This window comes from Microcaecilia unicolor, chromosome 6, assembly GCF_901765095.1.
Source record: "Microcaecilia unicolor chromosome 6, aMicUni1.1, whole genome shotgun sequence".
Classification (NCBI taxonomy): domain Eukaryota; kingdom Metazoa; phylum Chordata; class Amphibia; order Gymnophiona; family Siphonopidae; genus Microcaecilia; species Microcaecilia unicolor.
Window position 1 is genome coordinate 301,131,452 of NC_044036.1, and position 21,933 is coordinate 301,153,384.

The 21,933-nt window shown below is 43.2% G+C and overlaps 1 protein-coding gene across 1 annotated transcript in view; it reads left to right on the top strand.

The window, feature by feature from the left end:
- Nucleotides 1-11,837: 11,837 nt before the first annotated feature.
- FOXK2 (forkhead box K2) overlaps nt 11,838-21,933 on the top strand; it is a 216,515-nt gene continuing 206,419 nt past the window's right edge. Inside the window, exon 1 of the mRNA XM_030208025.1 lies at nt 11,838-12,475. Within this exon, the coding sequence (XP_030063885.1) occupies nt 12,159-12,475 (317 nt within the window). The 5' untranslated portion in view covers nt 11,838-12,158. The remainder of the gene's footprint in view (nt 12,476-21,933) is intronic.

Below are 21,933 nucleotides of genomic sequence, written 5' to 3' on the forward strand. Positions count from 1 at the left end.
CACTGCTACTGCCAACAACTTACAGCAAGTTTAAAGGACCACCCAGGGATGAAGTGATGCCAGGACTAAGGAAATGATGCTGGTATCTGTGGAAGAAAGAGGGAGAGATACTTGCAAGGTGCGGGGGGGGGGGGGGGGGGGGGGGGGAAGAAGAGAGAGAGAAAAACCTTTCTGGATTTCCATGAATGGAAGCAGGAGGAAGGGAAGAGAGAGAAATGCTAGTGAGCCAATGTGTGAGAGGAGGGTAGTTTGCAATGTCAGCTACAGAGAATGGTGCCTAATGCGTGTGACTTGGCATGTCTGAAATGCTTATTGTCTTTTAAGAAGATTAACATATAAACAGAAAATGATGGCAGATAAAGACCATACAGCCTATCTGTAACAACTACTAAGCTCTGTTATCCCTTCCTCTCTTTTAGAGATCCCCTATGCTTGTCCCATGCTTTCTTGTATTCAGATACAGTTCTCTCCATCACCTCCATTGAGAGACTGTTGAGTGTATCGTCTTTCACCTTCATCCTATGCCCTCTGGTTCCAGAGCTTCCTTTCAATTGAAAGAGGCCTGTCTGCTATGCATTTATGCCAAAGAGATATTTAAATGTCTCTATCATATCTCCCCTCTTCTGTCTTTATTCCAGAATGTACATATTAAGATCTTTAAGCTTGTCTCTATACACTTTATGATGAAGACCACTGATCATTTTTGTAGCCACTCTCTGGATTGACGCCATCCTATTTATATCTTTTTGAAGTTGAGGTCTCCATAACTGTACACACATCTCTAAATGGGTCTTACCAGAAGCCTATAGAAGAGCAATACTGCTTCCTTTTTCCTGCTGGCCATTCCTCTCCTTATCGACCCAAGTATTCTTTTGGCTTTTGCTGTCGCAACCTGTTTGGCAACCAAATAGCAAGGGGGCATGTTGTGGGCCCAACATTAGGACAGCCAACAGCAATAATCTTATCTTAGGGCCTTTTTTATCAAGCTGCACTAGCGACTTCTGGTGCGGTAATACCAACAAAGCCTATTCACTTTGGGCTCCGTTGGCATTGCCGCACGGGAACTGCTAGCACGGCTTGATAAAAGAGGCCCATAGTTCTTATAGCTCACAGAATACCTATTCAACTCATCGCGGATAACAAACTAAAAGGAACTAGGACTAAAACAGCCCTGAAAATTACAAGATACTTTAGTTCTTTCAATAAACCAAAAGCAGATCAAGGCTTTGACAACAGATGCTTTTTGTGAGCTTTTGTTGTGGAAAGAGTATAGGGTAGTAGTGTAAAAACTTAGGAGTCAGCAGGGAACATCTCTTTTGCCATGTCTTCCTCCCTACCATGTCTCCACCAGCATGTAGGCGGGAGGGGCATCTCAATTTACTAAGGCTGTTTCCCATTCTAAGGTAAGGTGCAAAAGCTTAATACATTGGGCCCTTAATGTGAAACTGCACATCACTGGAAGCTAGCAACAGTGTCCCTTGCCCCCCCCAAATAAAAATAAAAAGTGTGCTGTCAGCAGGCTATGATCATCCCCCTGATAGCTCTGCCCAAGATGTTTTGCCTCTTTGCTTCATCTATCACTGTGGCCTAGGCCCTGTCAGTTTATCTGTGAGTCCCTCTCCCATGCCCCCCACTCTGTCCTCAACCAGTCTGTCTGTCACCCCCTCTCCCAGCCTCAGATGGTTTGCTCTCTCAGTCATCCCCTCTGCCCTCAGCCAGTCTGTTTCTATCATTCAGCTCTACCCCCTCAACTTAGTATTCCCAGTCCCTTTTGCCCCCTCCTCCTACCATTTTGAAACAGAGAAGTGTGGTAGCCGTGTTAGTCCACTCTTAAAGGTTATCAATTTCCGATCTGACGAAGAAGGGCAACCTTCAAAAGCCAATCAAGAAATGTATTAAGTTATGTCCAATAAAAAAGGTATCATCTTATTTTCTTTTCCATGTTTTATTTTGTTTGATTTCTATTGATAACATTTTGAAACAGGAAATGGAGCTTGGAAGACTGGGCATCCAGATGGCAGCTGAAATTTAAGGTGGTCAAATAATCTTAATCATAGTTACTTGAGGTTCCCCTTTAAGAGTCACCACCCAAGAAAAAAATCTAGAAGTCATCATGGACAGTGCGTTGAAATCTTCTGCTCAGTGTGCGACAGTGGCCAAAAATGCAAATAGAATGCTAGGAATTATTAGGAAAAGTATAGAAAATAAGACAAACAATATTTTAATGCCTCTGTTTCACTCCATGCTGCGACCTCACCTTGAGTATTGTGTGCAATTCTGGTTGGTGTATCTAACAAAAGATTTGGTGGAATTTAGAAAAGGTTCAAAGAAGGGCAACCAAAATGATTAAGGGGATGAAACTCCTCTCATATGAGGAAAGACTTAAAAGGTTAGTTCTCTTGAGCTTGGAAAACGTGGCTGAGGGGGGATATGACAGATAGACAGATAAATGTGAACTATTGTTTTCTGTTTCAAGAAGTACAAAGATGAGGGGACAGTCCACATTGTCACATGTTTACATTTTTTTAAATGAATAGGAAAACATTTTTTTTTTACGCAATGAATAGTTCTGGAACTCATTGCTAGAAGATATGGTAACAGCAGTTAGCATATCTGAGTTTAGAAAAAGGTTTGGACAAGTTCCTGGAAGAAAAGTCCATAATCAGCTATTAAGATAGATATGGGTAGTATGGAATCTTGCTACTCTGAGATTCTGCCAGGTACTTGTGATGTGGATTGGCCACTGTTAGAAGCAGGATACTGGGCTAGGTGGACCATCGATCTGACTCAGTATGACTATTCTTATATTCCTGTGTTCTAAGTGTAACATAGTAAGTGATGGCAAATAAAGACCTAAACGGTCCATCCAGTCTGCCCAGCAGTCACATTCATTATCGATTCATGATTAAATCAACAATAAATTAGATATATGCTTTATCACGAGTCTTTCTTTGGCATTTCTGGGACATAGACCGTAGAAGTCCACCCAGCTCTATCCTTATGTTCCACCTATTGGAGTTGCCACCAAAGCCCACTCCAAATCCGTCTTGTCATTTGCAGGACCCTGACCATAAAAGTCTGCCCAACATTGTCCTTGGTTTCAGCTACTGAAGTTGCCATTGAAGCCCTTTCCAGCTTATCCTAAACAGGATTGCCATATACAGACAGACGTACAAAGTCTGCCTGGCACTGGCCTTAGTTTTTTTACAGCCAGAGTAGCCGTCCAAGCGTCACTTGCACATCCACCCCCTGCAGCCATTTAATTTTTTTTTATTTTTGTTTTCTACCATCTATTTTCTAAATAGAGGATCTCTCTCTGTGTTCATCCCACACCTTTTTGCATTCCATCACTGTTTTTGTCTCTACCATCTCCCTCGGGAGGGCATGCCAGGCATCGACCTCCCTCCTCTTCCCTTTTGATGCAGCAATGCATCCTTCTGGCTATGGCCACTGCTTTGTCACACTGTTCACTTTAAAGTCCTCGGACACCATCACCCCAGGGTCCCTCTCCCTTTGAGCTCAAGCGCCCTCCCTGTGCCAGTAGATGGAAAAAGGGGCAGAAAGAATTGGCAGTACTGAGCATATTGCAAGTCCTTGCAACCCAGAAGGAAGCACTGTAGTCCACTGTCTCACCTGCCCCATCCCTTACCCCAGATTCTGCCAATGAGCCACCAGCAGCAGGGTGTGGATTGCCCTTCTCTCCTTAGTACCTACTGCAGGTGGCACTGCCACTGCTATTTTTGTGCTTCTTAACCAACAAAAAGGGAAGCAGCTGCTGCAGGAACATATTGGAGAGTACTTGCTGCCACCCTCAAAAATTGGTCATCTGAAGCAACTGCCTCACTGTGCCTAATGATAGAGCTGGTCCTAGACAGATGTGGTTGGCAACATTGTGGAGGCGGGGTGCTTGGTGTGGGGAGATAGGCAACTGTTGCTACTGTTTCACCCCTCTCATTCAGAACGTTATGGAATAGCCGTAATAGTGGAATAACAAATGTCTCTGGTACCCAGTTGCCAATGTTTGTATGTGCATCCTTCCCTCCCCTGCAGCCACCCAATCGCAGCTGGTGACATGTCTGGCCTAGTGCTTCTCTAATTTGCTCTTCCCATGTGGTTCACAACTTAATAAGCTGTTTGGCCTGCATGATGCTCCATAGATTTCTACAGCATATCCTATGATTTAAACAACTTTGACCAATGCAGGAAAGGCACTGGCTACAAGAAGGGTGAGTTAACACATTTGGCCCAACATGTCATTTATGTAAGGTTGCCAACTGGTCAGTTCTTAGCTGGCCTAGTCAGTTTTTCAATGGCCTGGTGAGCTGTTAGCAGACCCCAGAAACTGGCAAAACAAAAGCTTTTTTTTTTTGTCCCTGACATTGTGGCCCTTCTCTATCCACCTCCTGGGTCCAGCCAGCATGTCTCTCTCTCTCTCTCTTTTCCCCTTGTCCCATCTACTCCTCCCCCATTACCAAGTATAGTGTTTCTCTCCCCTCTTTACGAGTACAGTGCCTCTCCATAGCACATACCCTCCCTCCGGGTTGTCCAGGCTTTCTTTGATTTCCAGCAGCAGCGGTGGCGATTAGGACAGCCTGCCTCTGGCCAGCTTCAGGACTTTCCATTTGCTGCACCCTGTCTCTTTGAATGCAACTTCTGTTTCCACATGGGTGGGATGTGGCAGAGGGAAGGCCCTGATGCTGGTCAGAGACTGTCGTAATCGCTGCCACGGCTTCTGGTGAGTGAGGAAAGTTTGGAGGATCAGGGGAAGTGATGGAGAGATGCTAGACTCATGGTGAGGAACACAGAGGGGTGATGCTGATCATAGGAGAAAGAATAGGGGCACAGAGGGGGAGATGCTGAACAGGGCAAAATAGGGACACAGAAATACTGAATTTAAGGAGCGGATAGGGACACTGAGAGGGGCAGATGCTGAACATGAGTGGAGGACAGAGGAGGGATGCTGGGCAGAATGCAGAGGGAAGGTGGACATGGAGAGAAGAAATGTCAAATGGACAGGAGACACAGGAAAAGCAGAGAAATGCAGAAGAGACACTTGGACCAAATCAAATGGAAAAATAAAATGCACAGTCTACAAAGGTAGAAAAAAGTATTTTATTTTTAATTTATTAATTGAAACATGTTAGCTTTGGGAAATGTGCATTTCTATCTTGCATTTAAATTTTCTGTTTCTCTAGTATTTCTGTATATGCAAGTCTGACTTTTTGAGGTTTACAGGTTTTTTTTGCCCTCTCTATTACTGATGTGCTCCCGTGTTTTATATTTGCTGAGGGGCTGTCTGTGCTTTGCGTTTGTGAACAAGGAATAGTATTCTGCTAGGCTGTAGTTTCTGTGTAGATATCTGTAGCAGTCCTGTTTTTTTTTTTTCACATGATGGTGTGTTGGTGTTTTAGTGTCTGGTGTAATACTTACAGTGGTACCTGCTCACGGGTAAGTTTGTTGCTCTTTGAGTCCTGAGAGTTAATGCTGTCCTGGTATAATAAGGTTCTGAGTGTGTTTTTGCACAATTTTATGCTTAGTGTTTTCCAGTGGAGGGATTGTGTGTTGGCCTTACTGAGGGTACATTAAAACTTTATATTAATTTTAGTTTGTCATAACATTAGACAGGGTTTGTGAAATAATCATAGAATATACATACATTGTGTGCAGTGTTATCAGCTAATTTATTTATTAGGATTTATTTACTGCCTTTTTGAAGGAATTCACTCAAGGCAGTGTACAGTAAGAATAGATCAAACATAAGCAATAGGCAATTACAGCAGTAACAATAAAAATATGGCATGGTATACTACTTGCATTGACAACACAATATGTAATAGAACATTATAATTGGTAGTGAAGGGTAAGGCAAAGTTGTAACATAGATGAGTAAGAAGGTAGGAAGAATTTGAAAGTAAGGTGACTGATTTGAAGAAAGTTGCACATGAGGTCAGAGAGATGGTTAAATATTATCTCAGTTAGGCTATGAGTGGATAAACAATTTAGCAACTTGAGATGTCCTTGCTGAGACCACTATTGGATACTGAGCACCATATTCAAAATTATATTCAAGCAATTAAAGGTTTATTTAATATTTTGTTTAGGTTAGTTTTATTTATTGCTTTTGACTTATTTTTGTTTTCTCATCTATAAGCAAGGGGGCAGAGGAATTGCTAGGTACTTAAAGGAGCCAGGGTTGAGGAAATCAGGGATGACCCCCCCCCTTACTCCCCCAGTGGTCACTGAGTGCCTCCCACCTCCCAAAAATGTGAATAAAAATAGTACTTATCAGCTTCTATGACAGGTTCAGATGTTATGGCCAGGTCTATTAGAACAACAAGCAGGTCCCTGGAGTAGAATAGTGGTCAGTGTGGTGCATTGTTGAGAAGAGGACAGGCCCATATTGCCCTCTACCTTTTACACTTGTGGAAAGTGTGAGCCCCCAAAACCCTACTGTACCCACATCTAGGTGACCCTTTCACCCATAAGGGCTAATGTAGTGGTATACAGTCGGGGGCAGTGGGTTTTGGAGGGCTCAGGAGACAAGATAAGGGAGCAAAATTGAGAGGTATACCTGGGAGCATTTATATAAATTTCACAGCAGTGCCCCCAAGGGTGCCCCATTGTTCGCCTGGGATGTCTGTGTAACCAGTCCACTAAAAATGTTGACTCCTCCTACATCCCAATGGCTTGATTTTCTCTGTTTTTCACTTGTACTTTTTTTTTTTTTCAGAAATGGCCCAAAAAGATAAATGCACAAAGCACAAAAAGATGTTACGTTATTTTCAGGGGGAAAAAAAAGATAGGTGTTTTCCTTTTTGAATTTGGGACGTTTAGCACAAAACCTCCCAAAGTCCAACTTAGACGTCATATTGAAAATGCTCCTCTCTATATAATAAACACTTACTGTAAGTCACACATTTTGCAGTTTTTTGCTCCAGTTGTACAATTTTTGAGTCCAAACTACAATGTAGAACATTTCACCAATACTGCTTTACACACTGAAGCACCAAATAGTGTATGTAATTTAAGATAGCATACAATTAGCTCCAGGAATTAGTCCAATCTTTTTGTAAACTCAGCCACACTTACTGCTTTTATCACATGCTCTAGCATTCAGTTCAGTAACTTAATTGTGTATTGAGTGAAAAAAATGTTCTCTAATTTGTTTTAAATATGCTACATGGAGGGGCAGTTTCAATATGCTGTCTAAATCTGATTTTGGACATTTTGCGGAAAATGTCCAAAACTTCAGTAGCAAACATGGGCATTTTCAAACCAGAAAAGCGTCCAACTTTTTGTTTTGAAAATGGTCATTTGCTAGATGTTTTTGTGCTCAGTGTGTCTATCTTTTTGGACCATTTTCTAAAAAATAAAAAAAAAAACCTCCAAAACATTCAAGGGAAAACAGCTCAAAAACAAGTTATTGGGTTGTGTGGAGGGCCAGCATTCTTGGTAGACTAGCCACACAGAGATGTCAGCAGAGCAGTGGTGCACCCTAGGGGGTACTGCAGTGCACTTCACATAAAAGGTCCCAGGTACATATCTCACAGTTACCCCTTATATTGTATGGGCACAAAAGCATCAGATTTTGTTGCTTTGTGATAATTGTGCTGCACACAGTGATGATGTCAGGCTAACGTCAAGGTGGTCTTCCTGCCACCAAACACTACCTCTCTGATCCGACCTATGGATCAGGGCATAATAGCCAATTTCAGAAAACATTATCGGGCTCTTGTGCTACGTCATCTGATGAGCGTTATGGATGACCAGACTGGCAAGGATAAACATGCTGTTGAACTGGCTTGTAATCTATCACAGTTGGATTCCCTACATATGTAGAAAGAAGCCTGGAATCATGTTACACAGGCAACCATTGTGAACTGCTACAAGCGGGCAAGCTTTGTTAGGGATGTGGAGTGGGACGAAACAGATGCAGCTGTTGCAAACGCGTCAGATGAACAGGCTATTGACATCCCAGCCTGTGTTACTGAAAAGGAGTTTCATCACTACGTAGCTGTTGATTACGATCTACAAACAGCTGACAACAGCACTGATGTCCAGATATGCGCCTACACGCAGGCAACGGCTGATGATGAAACATGATAAAATGAGCAGCGAGGCACATGCTGACGAAATTCAACAACCTCCTGTCACTTTTGCAAGAGCGCTGGAGAGTCTCAACACTGTGCGGGCCTATCTGGAGGCCACTGGATGTCAGTGCTATGACAGTTTTACCGTCTGGCAGACATAGTCTATGGAACTCACAGACACAAGATTGTACAGAGGACTATGATTACTTCAAGTAAGCCTAACGTCAGTTAATGGAGACTGTATACTGTACGTATAATAAACAGTACTGTACATACGTTTATCAGATGTCAAGCTTCTTTGGGTCACAACGGTTCAGTGCACACTCCGGTTAACTGCATGTATTTCTTTGGTCCCAGACCCTTGCACTTAAGCGGATTGCACTCTATATAAATTTCAGTGGTGGACTCGCCACACAACTGTAAGCAGATATTCAGGTCGGAAAATGTATAAGTTCCACTACTGGCAGAGCCAGTGCAAAGGTTTGAGATGCCCTAGGTAAACCTTCAACTTTGTGCCCCCTTTAATTAACTTTCAGACCCCAGGTCCCCTCCCAGGAGAATTTGTTAATTAAACAGCAGTCTTGATCACCCTAACAACACTCCTCCCAGAATAAATTTGGAAAAAGGAATAAACTGAACGTCAAATTTTAAGTATCAAACTAGGAGCCGTGTTTACCAAGCTACACTAGATGCACATTAGCGTTTTTAGCGCATGCTAAGCATTAGCGCTCGCTAACTGAGTAGACGCTCATAATAGTGGGCATCTACACAGCGCTTGCAAATTTTGCTACACGGTTAGCGTGTGCTAATTTTTAGCGCTTGCTAAAAATGCTTGTTCACCTTAGTAAACAAGGCCCTATGTTTCATACATACAGTATATACATAAATGGGGGCGGGGCAATTTCCAAAAGCTATTTACCCAGATAAATAAACTATAAGAAAATTAGCCCTTTTTCCTGCTAGTCCTTTGTTATGGTGATTGTTAGGACCTAATGTATTGCATTGCTTGCTGCTGCTCTTTGTTGCCTCTTAGAAGCTGCCATCCTAGACAACCACCTAGTCTTGTGCAATGGTCACTCCAGCCCTGTCTTCTGAAAATGCTTGTATAACTTAGAAATGGGATTCTTATCTATTTTGTTTTGTCAAATAACTTTATAAAAATATATAAGTTTTAAAAAGTAATCATTAGATATGTTGTCTATACAGTAATCACAGCTCATTTACAATACATGGTTACATTCAATTGACATTGTTACTTTTCTAAGGAACATATTTAAGCATTTTAAATACATTGCATATGTTTTATATGTCCTAGGTGTTGCAAGGTAGTCTTGATTGGTTTCTGGGATATTGTAGCCTGTTGGTATTAATGCAGTTATCCCCTCTGCCAGCCTAATAAACCCAATTAGTTTTGGAGTGTTCTAGTCTGCCAGTACCAACCCAGCTCCCCTGTGGCTTGCAGTGTCCCTGACTAGAGAAAGTCCTACATCCTCATGATCTCTCCAATCTTTCAGTGATGGTATAATCCCCGAGCACATACTATGGATCAGTTTGCATCAGCCCTGGATGCTTCCCTTTAGACCAACAGTCAGGTTCTAGTGAAGAGAAGCAAAAAAAGAGAGCAGAAGTATCCCCCTAACAACAAGACACAAGCAACCAAAATAAAAGAAGAAGGGGGTAGACCAGTGTGGTTCCAAAACAAATGTTTTGTTGACGATAAAAATAACTTGGCGCAGTCCTGCATTTCGGTGCCACATGCACCTGCTTCAGGAGTCATACAGATTATCTCAGCCACTGATGTAAATTGCAAATCTAAGGGCTAGAACATCCAAAAGTATAGAATCTAATAGTATAGCATCCAGATTGCTGACAAGCAGAGTGCCAAAGTGAAAAACACTTGTCTATTACAACATGTGTTTTTCGATTTGGCACTCTGCTTGTCAGCAATCTGGATGCTGTACTATTAGATGCTCTAGCCCTTACATTTGCAATTTACATCAGCAGCTGAGATAATTTGTATGACTCCTGAAGCAGGTGCATGTGGTGCCGAAATGCAGGACTGCGTCAATTCATTTTTATCTTCAATAAACCATCTGTTTTGGAACCACACTAGTCTACCCCGTTCTTCTTTTATTTTGGGTTCTAGTGAAGAGAAGGCATCTTTGATGCATCAGAACAGGACCAATGGAACAATTTTGGATTAGAAGGGCCACAAAAACCAACCTCTGGACCAACCGCCAAGGTACCTAGTTATTGATGATGTGTTGGGCAAAACTTTGGTCAGACCTTGGTCCCAGTGGCCCACTCCATTTTGCTGCCTAAGCATCAGAGGAGCCTCAAAGTATTTTGAATAGCTCCCATGGTGTGCTTTAGAGTAGTCTATATCATTCTGCTTGATGGGAGATATGTCTCCTTGAGATGCAGTCTTTAAATTCCTCATTTAGGGGGTAATTCCATAAAGTAAGCACTAACATTTCTGCACCAGTCATGTGTGTAAATGTTTAGAATAGTAGTATATATGCCTGTATGTGTGCACATGTGTATGTTAATGCCAGATGTGTGTTTAAGCGCTATTCTCTAACTGTGCATATCTTCAGTACTGTATAGTTTGCACATGGATGTCTGGGCTGAGCATTAGTGGAGCAGAAATATGTAACTTATATAATTTAAGTTACGCACATATCTTTGGAATAGAGGCACACACAACACCACCTGTATGCATCAATCAGGTGCCGTGTCAGAGAATTATCCCCATATTGTCTTCAGTTGTTTTTGTGCAAAGGGGCACTACCGGAATAGGTGATAGGATGACAGGTTTTTTTCTTCTGTTGTGCAGTTCTTCAGGTAATTTCTGTGTCTGCATGTATATCCTTGGAGGTTGTCTTCCATGATGTATGGCCATCTAGGTGCTGCCGTTGTGCAGGTCTGTCAGCTTTCTGGAGATATTTTGCTGTAACATAATACAGGTGGCTTCTGGAAGATTTATTACAAGTTATATGATGTCCTTTGCCTCAATCAACTTATAAATGTTCGTTGGTGCCCAGCAGGCCAGTGTGCTGGACACCAGGTATGATGGGATTGCTTGTGTTTTTTCTATTTTGGGCAATGATGAAATTTTGCTTGGGACAGTTAATATGAAAGTAAAATCTGAGATTGTATTATTTTCCCAGGTGATCAGTCATAATTTTAGAGCATGGCTGCTAGAACTCCACCTGCAGGCACTTGGATAACATAAACATAAAGGGTGGAATTTGTGACTGCTGCACATTATCATAATTTTTCTGCTCGGTTCCAGTGTTATGTAACAGATTTATTTTCATACTGTGGTGATAATATAGGAAGCACTGCCTCAGGTAAATGTAAATAAATAAATAACACATAGCCAGACCTCGGGTAGGGAGCATCTTGGCTAGGGGAAACGGTATAAGTGAAAGAGCTTGCAAGCTAGCTTCCTACACTCTGTAATAATGTATTGTAATACCCACATAAATGTTTTGTTCACTTGCAGTAATAAAAGATAGTTAAAGTATTGCAGCACACTTCACATTCCGCCGCCGGAACCCATTTTGTGTCTAGTCGTTCGACTCCATTCCCCCTTCTCTCGCGATGAGCATCTGTTCCGGGATTTCAGTCTCACCTCAAATCTGTCTTGTTCTTGCGCGGTGCAACCAACCCTCCTTTCCCCTCCACCTCGGAGCTGAGCATAGAGCCTCTTCTGACAGGCCACAGTTTCATAGCTCTACTACTGTCTGTGTTTCCCATTGGCAGTGTTCTGCCGTCCATCAGGTAGAGCCCGCGGCCGGGTGTCGGTCAGGCTAGGCTGCAGCCTTTCCCCTTCCTTTTCTTTCGCTGTGTCTGTGGCGGCTGCGGGTCGGTCGGAGCCGCCAGCGCTGGTGGAGCTCGTTGGCCTCGGCTTCGCCCCGCTCCGCCACCACCCCGTTCCCTGTTAGGCCTGGGGGCGGGGGACTGTTGCAACAGCGCCCGGCTTCTTGCAGCTCGAGCTGTGGGAGCGCCGGTGTGGGAGACGCAGCGTTCTTCAGCAACCCCCCACCCCCCCCCAAAAAAAAGATGGCGGCAGGAACAGGACCAGCAGCGACGGTGAGCGGGGTACCAGTTTCTGCTGTGGCCCGGCTGGAGGGCCGGGAGTTCGAGTACCTAATGAAAAAGCGCTCAGTAACTATTGGCCGCAACTCATCCCAGGGATCAGTGGATGTCAGCATGGGCCACTCCAGCTTCATCTCCCGCCGCCACCTGGAGATCTTCACGGCCGGCGAGGAGGGCGAAGGTGGCGGCGACTTCTACCTGCGCTGCCTCGGCAAGAACGGCGTGTTCGTAGATGGAGTATTCCAGCGGAGAGGGGCCCCCCCGCTGCAGCTGCCCAGAGTGTGAGTATTCCGCGGGGATCGGGGGCCCCCAGACCAAAGCACCTAAGTGTAATATTAACTAATAATCATCTTGTGCAGCAGCAATAGTACTGCAGAGGACGGCGTGTTAGCGCTTATATATATGTGTGTGTTATTGTTTTCTTTTTTAAATCCCAATTCCTGTTCTGTATTCCTCTCGCCGTGCACGAGGCGGAATCAAATGAGCATTAAATGTGCCGGAGACTTGCAAGAGTGTAGGGACCAGTCCTAGGGGAGGCTACAGACGTGGAACCGAATGCTGCAGGTGGTGGGCAGCTCAACCGTGGTCCCATTTACCTTCCCGAGAGCCCGAAGCTCTTTGCATGCCCGGATCGCTGTAAGAAGGCAGGGCATGTGTTGATGTTTGTGGTTGACACATGCTGTAGTGTTTGGGCGGCCCTTAAGGGAAGCGCTTTTACTGTCAGTGTTTAACTAGAGGAATGAGCTGGACGCGCTCTAGGCTGAAAGGATTGTATTCTGAGCTGCTTTGGGTTTTTACTGCATGTTGAATTTTTTTTTTTAATGATTGAAAGCACCGTGCTTTGATGTAAGGTGAACAGTGAATGTTGGAAATACTTTGTGTTCAGTGACTTTATTGTTGGAGTGCTTGAGTGGATTTGTTAGCTAAAATCATTCTTAAAAGGAAATGTGCTACTGCTTTAAACATTCACCTTAGCTGTCAAGCGCGAGTAAGTAGTTTGAAGGAGAAAATGTTTTCTTATCGTAGTATATAGAACACTGGATAAATAAAGCAACGTATGTCTATTGACTTCTTTCAAGATCTGATGTAACTAGAGAATGCTTTTAAAAGCACGAAGTTTACATCATCAGCTTTACCAATGGTCCCAAATTAACCATGTCCTCTATGGAATCAGGTGGGTTAACCCTCCATATTGTACAGATTCTCAGTTTATACCAAAATATTCAGATGCTACACTTGAAACTTTGTCCAAAGGAGAGATTTATGAAATTGCTTCTGTCACATAATAGAAATCATACAGTCATAAATATAGGTACATAATCTCTTATAATTCTTGAGTCCAGGCACATTTTGGGTTTTGGAACATTTCAGAATGATAGTCAAGAAGATTGCACAATTTATCAGTACTAATGGATAAATATTGTTTATTTTCTGTTTCTCATTGTTATCCATTGGGGAATCAGCAGCTTGGGTTAGATGTGTGTTGCATTAGTACCAAATGTGAACACTGGTGTATAAACAACCTCCATGAAAAAAAACTTCTGTTTTCAGAATATTGGATAAGATATTGTGTACCTGTATTGGCAAAACCCCTCCCTAAATGGTGGTGTTGGGGAAGAGATATTGTTAGTAGTTGTATTAAGGACTACTGCTTGGAAAGAAAATAAGGCCTCCCTTCTTCCCATAAGATGCATTGAATGTGCTTTTGCTTCTTTAATGAGACATCTGGGAAAACCAGACTTCCCTTGAGTAAGCTACTTGCTCTGTTCTGCATGTAAAACAATTAGGCTCCCCCTTTCTGGTGTGTTTTCTGATACCCTTTGCCCTACAACCTAATACCTTTTTGTTTTTCCTTTTACCGTCCTATTCAGAACTGGTGTTCTTTTCTATATTCGATATTTTAAATGTACATCACATTATTGCCTAAGGTGTACACAGAGTCATTATGAAGGTTAAGTATCTTGCACATAAACAAGAAATAATTGCTTTTTGTACTTAAAAATCCTGCATTGTTCTTGTATGCTCTTTAGGCATCATGCCTCATCCATATTCCCCCCCCCCCCCCCCCCATTTTGTTCATTTATCTTATTTATGCGTTATACTTCATACCACTTCTTTCATAAAGGCACAAGCATTTGAAATTCTAGGTAACATTGGTCAATATAGTTATGGCCAGAAATAGGTAGAATAGTTGATTACAAACCTAATATTTACATCCTCCTTAAACTGAGTTTTGTTGTTTTTTTTGCTGGCAGTTCAGAAGTAATAGTGATAGTATGTTTTCACTCTGTATTTCAGCAGCTTAAAAGTTAGAATGGCAATTGATCTCCATGATATAATGCAAAAAGAAAAAGGCCAAGCTGTTAAATAATAGAAACCTGTGTAATAAAATATTAACTGTGAAATAGAAAAAAAATGGACTTGCAGGTATATATTTTATTTTCTTTGAAAAAGGGAGAAAAACATGTTTTAAGTTTAGCACTGGGCAAAAATGTTTTTTTTTTTTTTTTTTTTCTGTTTGTGCTAAAAAGTCTGCATTTACCAGTTAGGGTCTATAACTGACTGTGATTACTTTACATACATCTGGTCCCAAGGATTTTGAATAAGAGATTGTGTACCTGTATGGATTTTTATTACTAGTGCATAGTTGTTTTAATTTTGTTGTTGGCTTTTTCTTCCATTTTAGTGCATATAAACAACACGCATTAAAACTCCCTAAACCACGCCAAAATAGAAAACTTAAATTTTTTGCTTTTTTATTTAATTTTGTAAGAGACAGACCAAGTTTTGTTTGCATTTTCAAATGAAAGCATATCTTAGAATTGAAAGTCTGGGTGTGTTCCTTGTTTCCTACAGGTTGAGTTAAGAAAATGCTAAACTTTGAAATTAGAAAGCTTTGCAATTTAAATTCTCTACGCTTGTAGTGTTAATCTATACTCGATGAAATACAGTTATATGCTTTTTGCTTTTCATCCCTTGTATGTTTAGTTTAAGTTGCTTGTTTTCTTGAGTCGGGTATTTACTGTTCAAAATTATAGTATTTGCTACTGTTATGAAAAGTCACAGGTTGACTGATATTTTTTTGTTTGAATAATCTTTATCATAAGCCACTAACAAAATACAAACAGCTGAAGAATGTAGCCCACTTGCCAAAAATTACAAAATCACAAATTACTGTCATGTGGAGGGGCATAATCGAACGGGGCGCCCATGTTTTCCTTGGGCTGTCCTCACAGGACGGCCCCGTGAAGGGCGTGGAAACCCGTATTATCGAAAGAAGATGGGCGTCCATCTTTCGTTTCGATAATACGGTCGGGGACACCCAAATCTCAACATTTAGGTTGACCTTAGAGATGGTCGTCCCTGGTTTTCGGCAATAATGGAAACTGAGGACGCCCATCTCAGAAACGACCAAATCCGAGCCATTTGGTCGTGGGAGGAGCCAGCATTCGTAGTGTACTGGTCCCCCTGACATGCCAGGACACCAACCAGGCACCCTAGGGGGCACTGCAGTGGACTTCAGAAATTGCTCCCAGGTGCATACCTCCCTTACCTCGGGTGCTGAGCCCCCCCACCCCCCAAAAAACCCCACTCCCCACAACTGTACACCACTACCTAAGGGGTGAAGGGGGGCACCTACATGTGGGTACAGTGGGTTTTGAAGGGCGCACATTTACCACCACAAGTGTAACAGGTGGGGGGGGGGGGATGGTCCTGGGTCCACCTGCCTGAAGTGCACTGCACCCACTAAAACTGCTCCAGGGACCTGCATACTGCTGTCATGGAGCTGGGTATGACTTTTTAGGCTGGCATAGAGGCTGGCAAACAATCTTTTAAAAGTTTTTTTTTTTTAGGGTGGGAGGGGGTTGGTGACCACTAGGGGAGTAAGGGGAGGTCATCCCCGATTCCCTCCGGTGGTCATCTGGTCAGTTTGGGCACCTTTTTGAGGCTTGGTCACAAGAAAAAATGGACCAAGTAAAGTCGCCCAAACGCTCGTTAGGGACGCCCTTCTTTTTTCCATTATCGGCCGAAGACGCCCATCTCTTAAGCACGCCCCAGTCCCGCCTTCGCTATGCTTCCGACACGCCCCCATGAACTTTGGTCATCCCCATGACGGAAAGCAGTTGAGGGTGCCCAAAATCAGCTTTTGATTATGCCGATTTGGGCGACCCTGAGAGAAGGACACCCATCTCCTGATTTGTTTCGGAAGATGGGCACCCTTCTCTTTCAAAAATAATCCTGATAGTAGTATTTTTTAGATATAACCCCCCCCCCCCACACACACACACACGCTCCCACAATGAACAGACAATCCATTCAGCATCCAGATCTCCTGTGTTGACTCTTCACAGTGATCCAGACCTAATGTCCACAGCCAGTAACACATTCAGTCCCTCCCTCGCCCCCCAAAAGGGGGGGGGGGTGCGCTCCAGGTCACAAATTCAGCAGATAACTACGTACGTGAGGTGATAGCAGGGATCATACCTGTTGAAACGGCTGTTGCACTTTCAGAGATCGCCAGTTGCATCCAGTCACTTCAGCTTCTTAAGATAATAGCTCATTGATCCAAGCAGTCACAGAATGTGCAGTGTCCTGATGCCAACACTGTAGTGTACACTTATGGGCCGGAAAAAAAACCTTATGTAATAAAATACTCAGACCCAATCTGAGGCCCAGAGAGACAAATTAGGAAACAGGCTGTCAGTCTGAACAGGCAGGCTTTTACCCAAGATCGAGGTCAAATAGGCCAGCTCCCTCACCCAAGACAGCTTTATTAGTGCACATGTCCAAAACATATGTAACAAAGTGACAGGTACAATCCCACAGCGCGGTCAAGCAGAAGTGGGCACTGTACTGGCCAAATAGGCCCTTGAGGTGAGAGATACAATTAAGCAAAAATTTATACTTTTGTTCCTGAAAAACCCTGGAGCGAGTAAGTTGTTAAGATGTTTTCATTAACAAATAGAGGCTATTCCCCGTTACCTGTTCCTCAGCCCACAAACCCTCAGTTCAGGCACTGGCCATAGTTTCATAGTCCCATGGGGGCACCATGCTATGCAAACTGAGCTGATAAAAGGTGAGCCCCACCTTAGTTTGCTTGGTCAAAATTGAAGTTTCAGTAAGCAGATGCGCTGCATTCTCATTTAAAGTTGTAGCATCAAAGGAAGCAATGTAATGATGAACCTGGCAATAAGCAAAGTTGTAGCATCAAGGGAAGCAATGTAATGATGAACCTGGCGATAAGCAAACCAATCAGATCTTGAGCTATCCTCCATCTGGAGAGTCGCAAATGATTTTATGGTGCCCTTCTTAGTTACCAACTACCCCAACATAGGTCAGGCCCTTCTGAGACCATCTCTTCAAGTAGCATTTTGTTCTGTCAGGATCCAAGTTGTTATTACCCCACAATGGGAGTAACATGATAACATGAGAAGAGAGCTTAAGTTGCTTACAAATCCAACACCAGCTCTGTCATATTGTTTTTCAAATCGGATGTGCTTTGGTTGTCACAATATGAGTAGGCTACTTAGCATGCAAATAAAAAAAAGCAGATGGGTAGGCGCAATTAGTAGTTCCAAATTAAACAGAATAAAGTAAGTGGTTTCCTTTAATCCAGTCTGCTAAATGTCTCATTATACAGGCCACATAATAACGGTTCAAGTTAGGTAAAGCCAGGCCTCCCCGGCAAAGAGGTAAAGAAGGCTCTTGTAAAGAAACTCTCGGCCTTTTTTTATTCCACAAAAACTTATGCAAGCTTATCTGAAAAAATTGAAATCACGGTTAGTGAGGTACATTGGAAAGGTCTCTAACGCATACAACCATGTGGGAAATAACACTATTTTATATACACAATACACGCACTAAGAGACAATGATAAAGATATCCAAAGGGCTAGAACATAGTAACATAGTAGATGACGGCAGAAAAAGACCTGCATGGTACATCCAGTCTGCCCAACAAGATAAACTCATAAGTGCTACTTTTGTGTATACCTTACCTTGATTTGTACCTGTCCTTTTCAGGGCACAGACTGTGTAAGTCTGCCCAGCACTATCCCCGCCTCTCACCACTGGCTCTGGCACTGACCGTATAAGTCTGCCCAGCACTATCCCCGCCTCCCGCCACCGGCTGTGCCACCCAATCTCGGCTAAGCTCCTTAGGATCTATTCCTTCTGAACAGGATTTCTTTATGTGTTATCCCACGCGTGCTTGAATTCTGTTACCGTTTTCATTTCCACCACCTCCCACGGGATTCCAAACATCCACCACTCTCTCCGTGAAAAATACTTCCTGACATTTTTCTTGAGCCTGCCCCCCTTCAATCTCATTTCATGTCCTCTCGTTCTACCTCCTTCGCATCTCTGGAAAAGGTTCGTTTGCGGATTAATACTTTTCAAATATTTGAAACGTCTGTATCATATCACCCCTGTTTCTCCTTTCTTCCAGAGTATACATGTTCAGGTCATCAAGTCTCTCCTCATACGTCTTGTAACGCAATTCCCTTACCATTCTCGTAGCTTTTTCTTTGCACCGCTTCAATTCTTTTTACATCCTTCGCAAGGTATGGCCTCCAAAACTGAACACATACTCCAGGTGGGGCCTCACCACGACTTATACAGGGGCAATCAACACCCCATTCTTCTGCTTGTCACACCTCTCTCTATACAGCCCAACAACCTTCTAGCTACGGCCACCGCCTTGTCACATTGTTTCGTTGCCTTCAGATCCTTAGATACTATCACCCAAAGATCCCTCTCCCCGTCCGTTCCTATCAGACTCTCCCCACCTAACACATATGTCTCCCGAGGATTTCTATTCCCTAAGTGCATCACTTTTGCATTTCTTCGCATTGATTTTAATTGCCAAACCTTAGACCATTCTTCTAGCTTCCTCAGATCCTTTTTCATGTTTTCCACTCCCTCCCGGATGTCCACTCTATTACAGATCTTAGTATCATCCGCAAATAGGCAAACTTTACCTTCTAACCCTTCGGCAATGTCACTCACAAATATATTGAACCAAATTCGGTCCCAGCACCGATCCTTGAGGCACACCACTACTCACCTTCCCTCCTCCGAGCGAATTCCATTCACCACCAACCTCTGGCTTCTGTCCGTCAACCAGTTCCTAATCAGTTCACCACTTCGGGTCCTATCTTAAGCCCATCCAGTTTATTTAAGAGCTCCTGTGGGGAACCGTGTCAAAAGGTTTGCTGAAATCTAAGTAGATTACATCCATAGCTCATCCCTGATTCAATTCTCCAGTCACCCAATCAAAGAATTCAATGAGATTCGTTTGGCACGATTTCCCTTTGGTAAAAACCATGTTGTCTCGGATCTTGCAACTTATTGGCTTTCAGGAAATTCACTATCCTTTTCCTTCAGCATCGCTTCCATTACTTTTCCAATAACCGAAGTGAGGCTTACCGGCCTGTAGTTTCCAGCTTCTTCCCTATCACCACTTTGTGAGAGGGACCACCTCCGCCGTTCTCCAATCCCTCGGAACCTCTCCCGTCTGCAAGGATATATTAAACAAATCTTTAAGAGGACTCGCCAGAACCTCTCTGAGCTCCCTCAATATCCTGGGGTGGATCCCATCCGGTCCCATGGCTTTGTCCACCTTTAGCTTTTCAAGTTGTTCATATACACTCTCTTTCCGTGAACGGTGCTCTATTCACTTCAATCTCATTGTACTTTGCACTCCATCGCGGTCCTTCTCCAGGATTTTCTTCTGTGAAAACAGAACAAAAGTATCTATTTAGCAGATTTGCTTTTTCTTCGTCGTTATCCACATAGCGGTTCGCAGTATCTTTTAGTCTCACAATTCCCTTTTTAGTCATTCTTCTTTCACTAATATACCTGAAGAAATTTTTGTCACCCCTTCTTACATTTCTAGCCATTTGTTCTTCCGCTTGCGCTTTCGCCAGACGTATCTCTCTCTTGGCTTCTTTCATTTTCATCCGGTATTTCTCCTCGTATTCCTTTTCTTGAGTTTTTTTCGTATTTCTGGAACGTCAACTCTTTAGCCTTTATTTTCTCAGCCACTTGCTTGGAGAACCATATCAGTTTCCTTTTTCTCTTGCTTTTATTTACTTTCCTTACATAAAGGTTCGTGGCCCTATTTATAGCTTCCTTCAGCCTGGACCACTGTCCTTCCACTTCTTGTATTTCCTCCCAGCCCATCATCTCCTTCCTCAGGTATTCCCCCATTTTGCTAAAGTCAGCACGCTTGAAATCCAGGACATTGAGTTTTGAGTGGCCGCTCTCCACTTTAGCTGTAATATCAAACAAAACCGTTTGGTCACTGCCGCCCAGGTGGGCACCCACTCGGATATTTGACATGCTATCCCCATTCGTGAGCACCAGATCCAGCGTCGCTCCCTCCGTCGTGGGTTCCGTCACCATTTGTCTGAGCAAACCGCTTTGGAAAGCATCCACGATCTCTCTACTTCTTTCCGATTCCGCAGACGGAACCTTCCAATCTACATCCGGCAGATTGAAATCTCCCAGCAACAGCACCTCTCTCTTGTTTCCCAACTTTTGAATATCTGCGATCAGGTCTTTATCTAATTCCTCCAGTTGTTTCGGAGGTCTGTAGACAACACCCTCGTGTACAGAGGTTCTAGCCTCTCGTTTTAAGGTAATCCATATCGCTTCTTCTTCTTTCCCCAGGTCCCGGTCATTTTGGTCGCCGTGATATCATTTCTCACATATAGAGCTGCTACTCCACCTTTAACGATTCTCTCTATCCTTCCTAAATACATTATAGCCTGGTATGTTTGCATCCCATTCATGGGAACCATTTAGCCACGTCTCTGTGATTGCAACAGGTCTAAGTCTGCCTCCCAACATCAGGGCTTGAAGGTCATGAACTTTATTGCTTAGACTGCGAGCATTTGTGGCCATCGCTTCCATGTACATTTCCTGGTATGTGCTTCAACATAGAGAATGTCATGGGGACAAAGGTTGTCCCCGCCCCATCTCTTTATGCAGAAGCCTTGAACACGTGATTTTATATTTAAATCTTTTATTAAAGTATAAAAAGGAACATATGCTGTGTAACTGTTTATAAATCACAAATAGAACACAATAATAACAACAACAAGTAACTATAATAACCCCTACCACCATCACCACCCTTTACCCTTCCAGTTCCACATAGCTGACTTCTACTACCCCAAGGAATCCTAATCCACCCTGTTAAAATGTCCAGGGGTACAAAATACAAACCAGCTCATATGGTTTATTGCTTATTGTCAACAATGCTGCATTGCATCCTCCACTGCCCCAGTCTGGTGCTGCACTTCATCCACCTCCAGACCCATAATGTCCAAGCACTCATATGCATTATCTATCCGTCTATCCGATCAAAAAACTGCTGGAGTGCTTTATTTTTTTTTTTAATCGATAGCTGCTTCTCCAACTGCCTTCTTCTCCATGATGATCTCCACGTCCGTTCCGAGCGACCATGGGGCTTGTCGGGCTTGAGCTCGATGCCATCTTATATGCTGCGGGTTTACCCTCATCTCGCTCCTTGTGCAGAGATTTTGTGACCATAACAGAAGGAACAGCGCGCCAAACCTGTCACTCAGCAAGAGACAGTCCTGATAAGAAACAGCAACTGGTTGGGGCAAAACAACATTGGTACTTGCAAGCTTTTAGAAGGGAGACAAAGAACAGTGCAAATCTGCAACCTCTCAGCCTCATGGTTCCACCTGAAGTTGGTTGGCTGACATTTA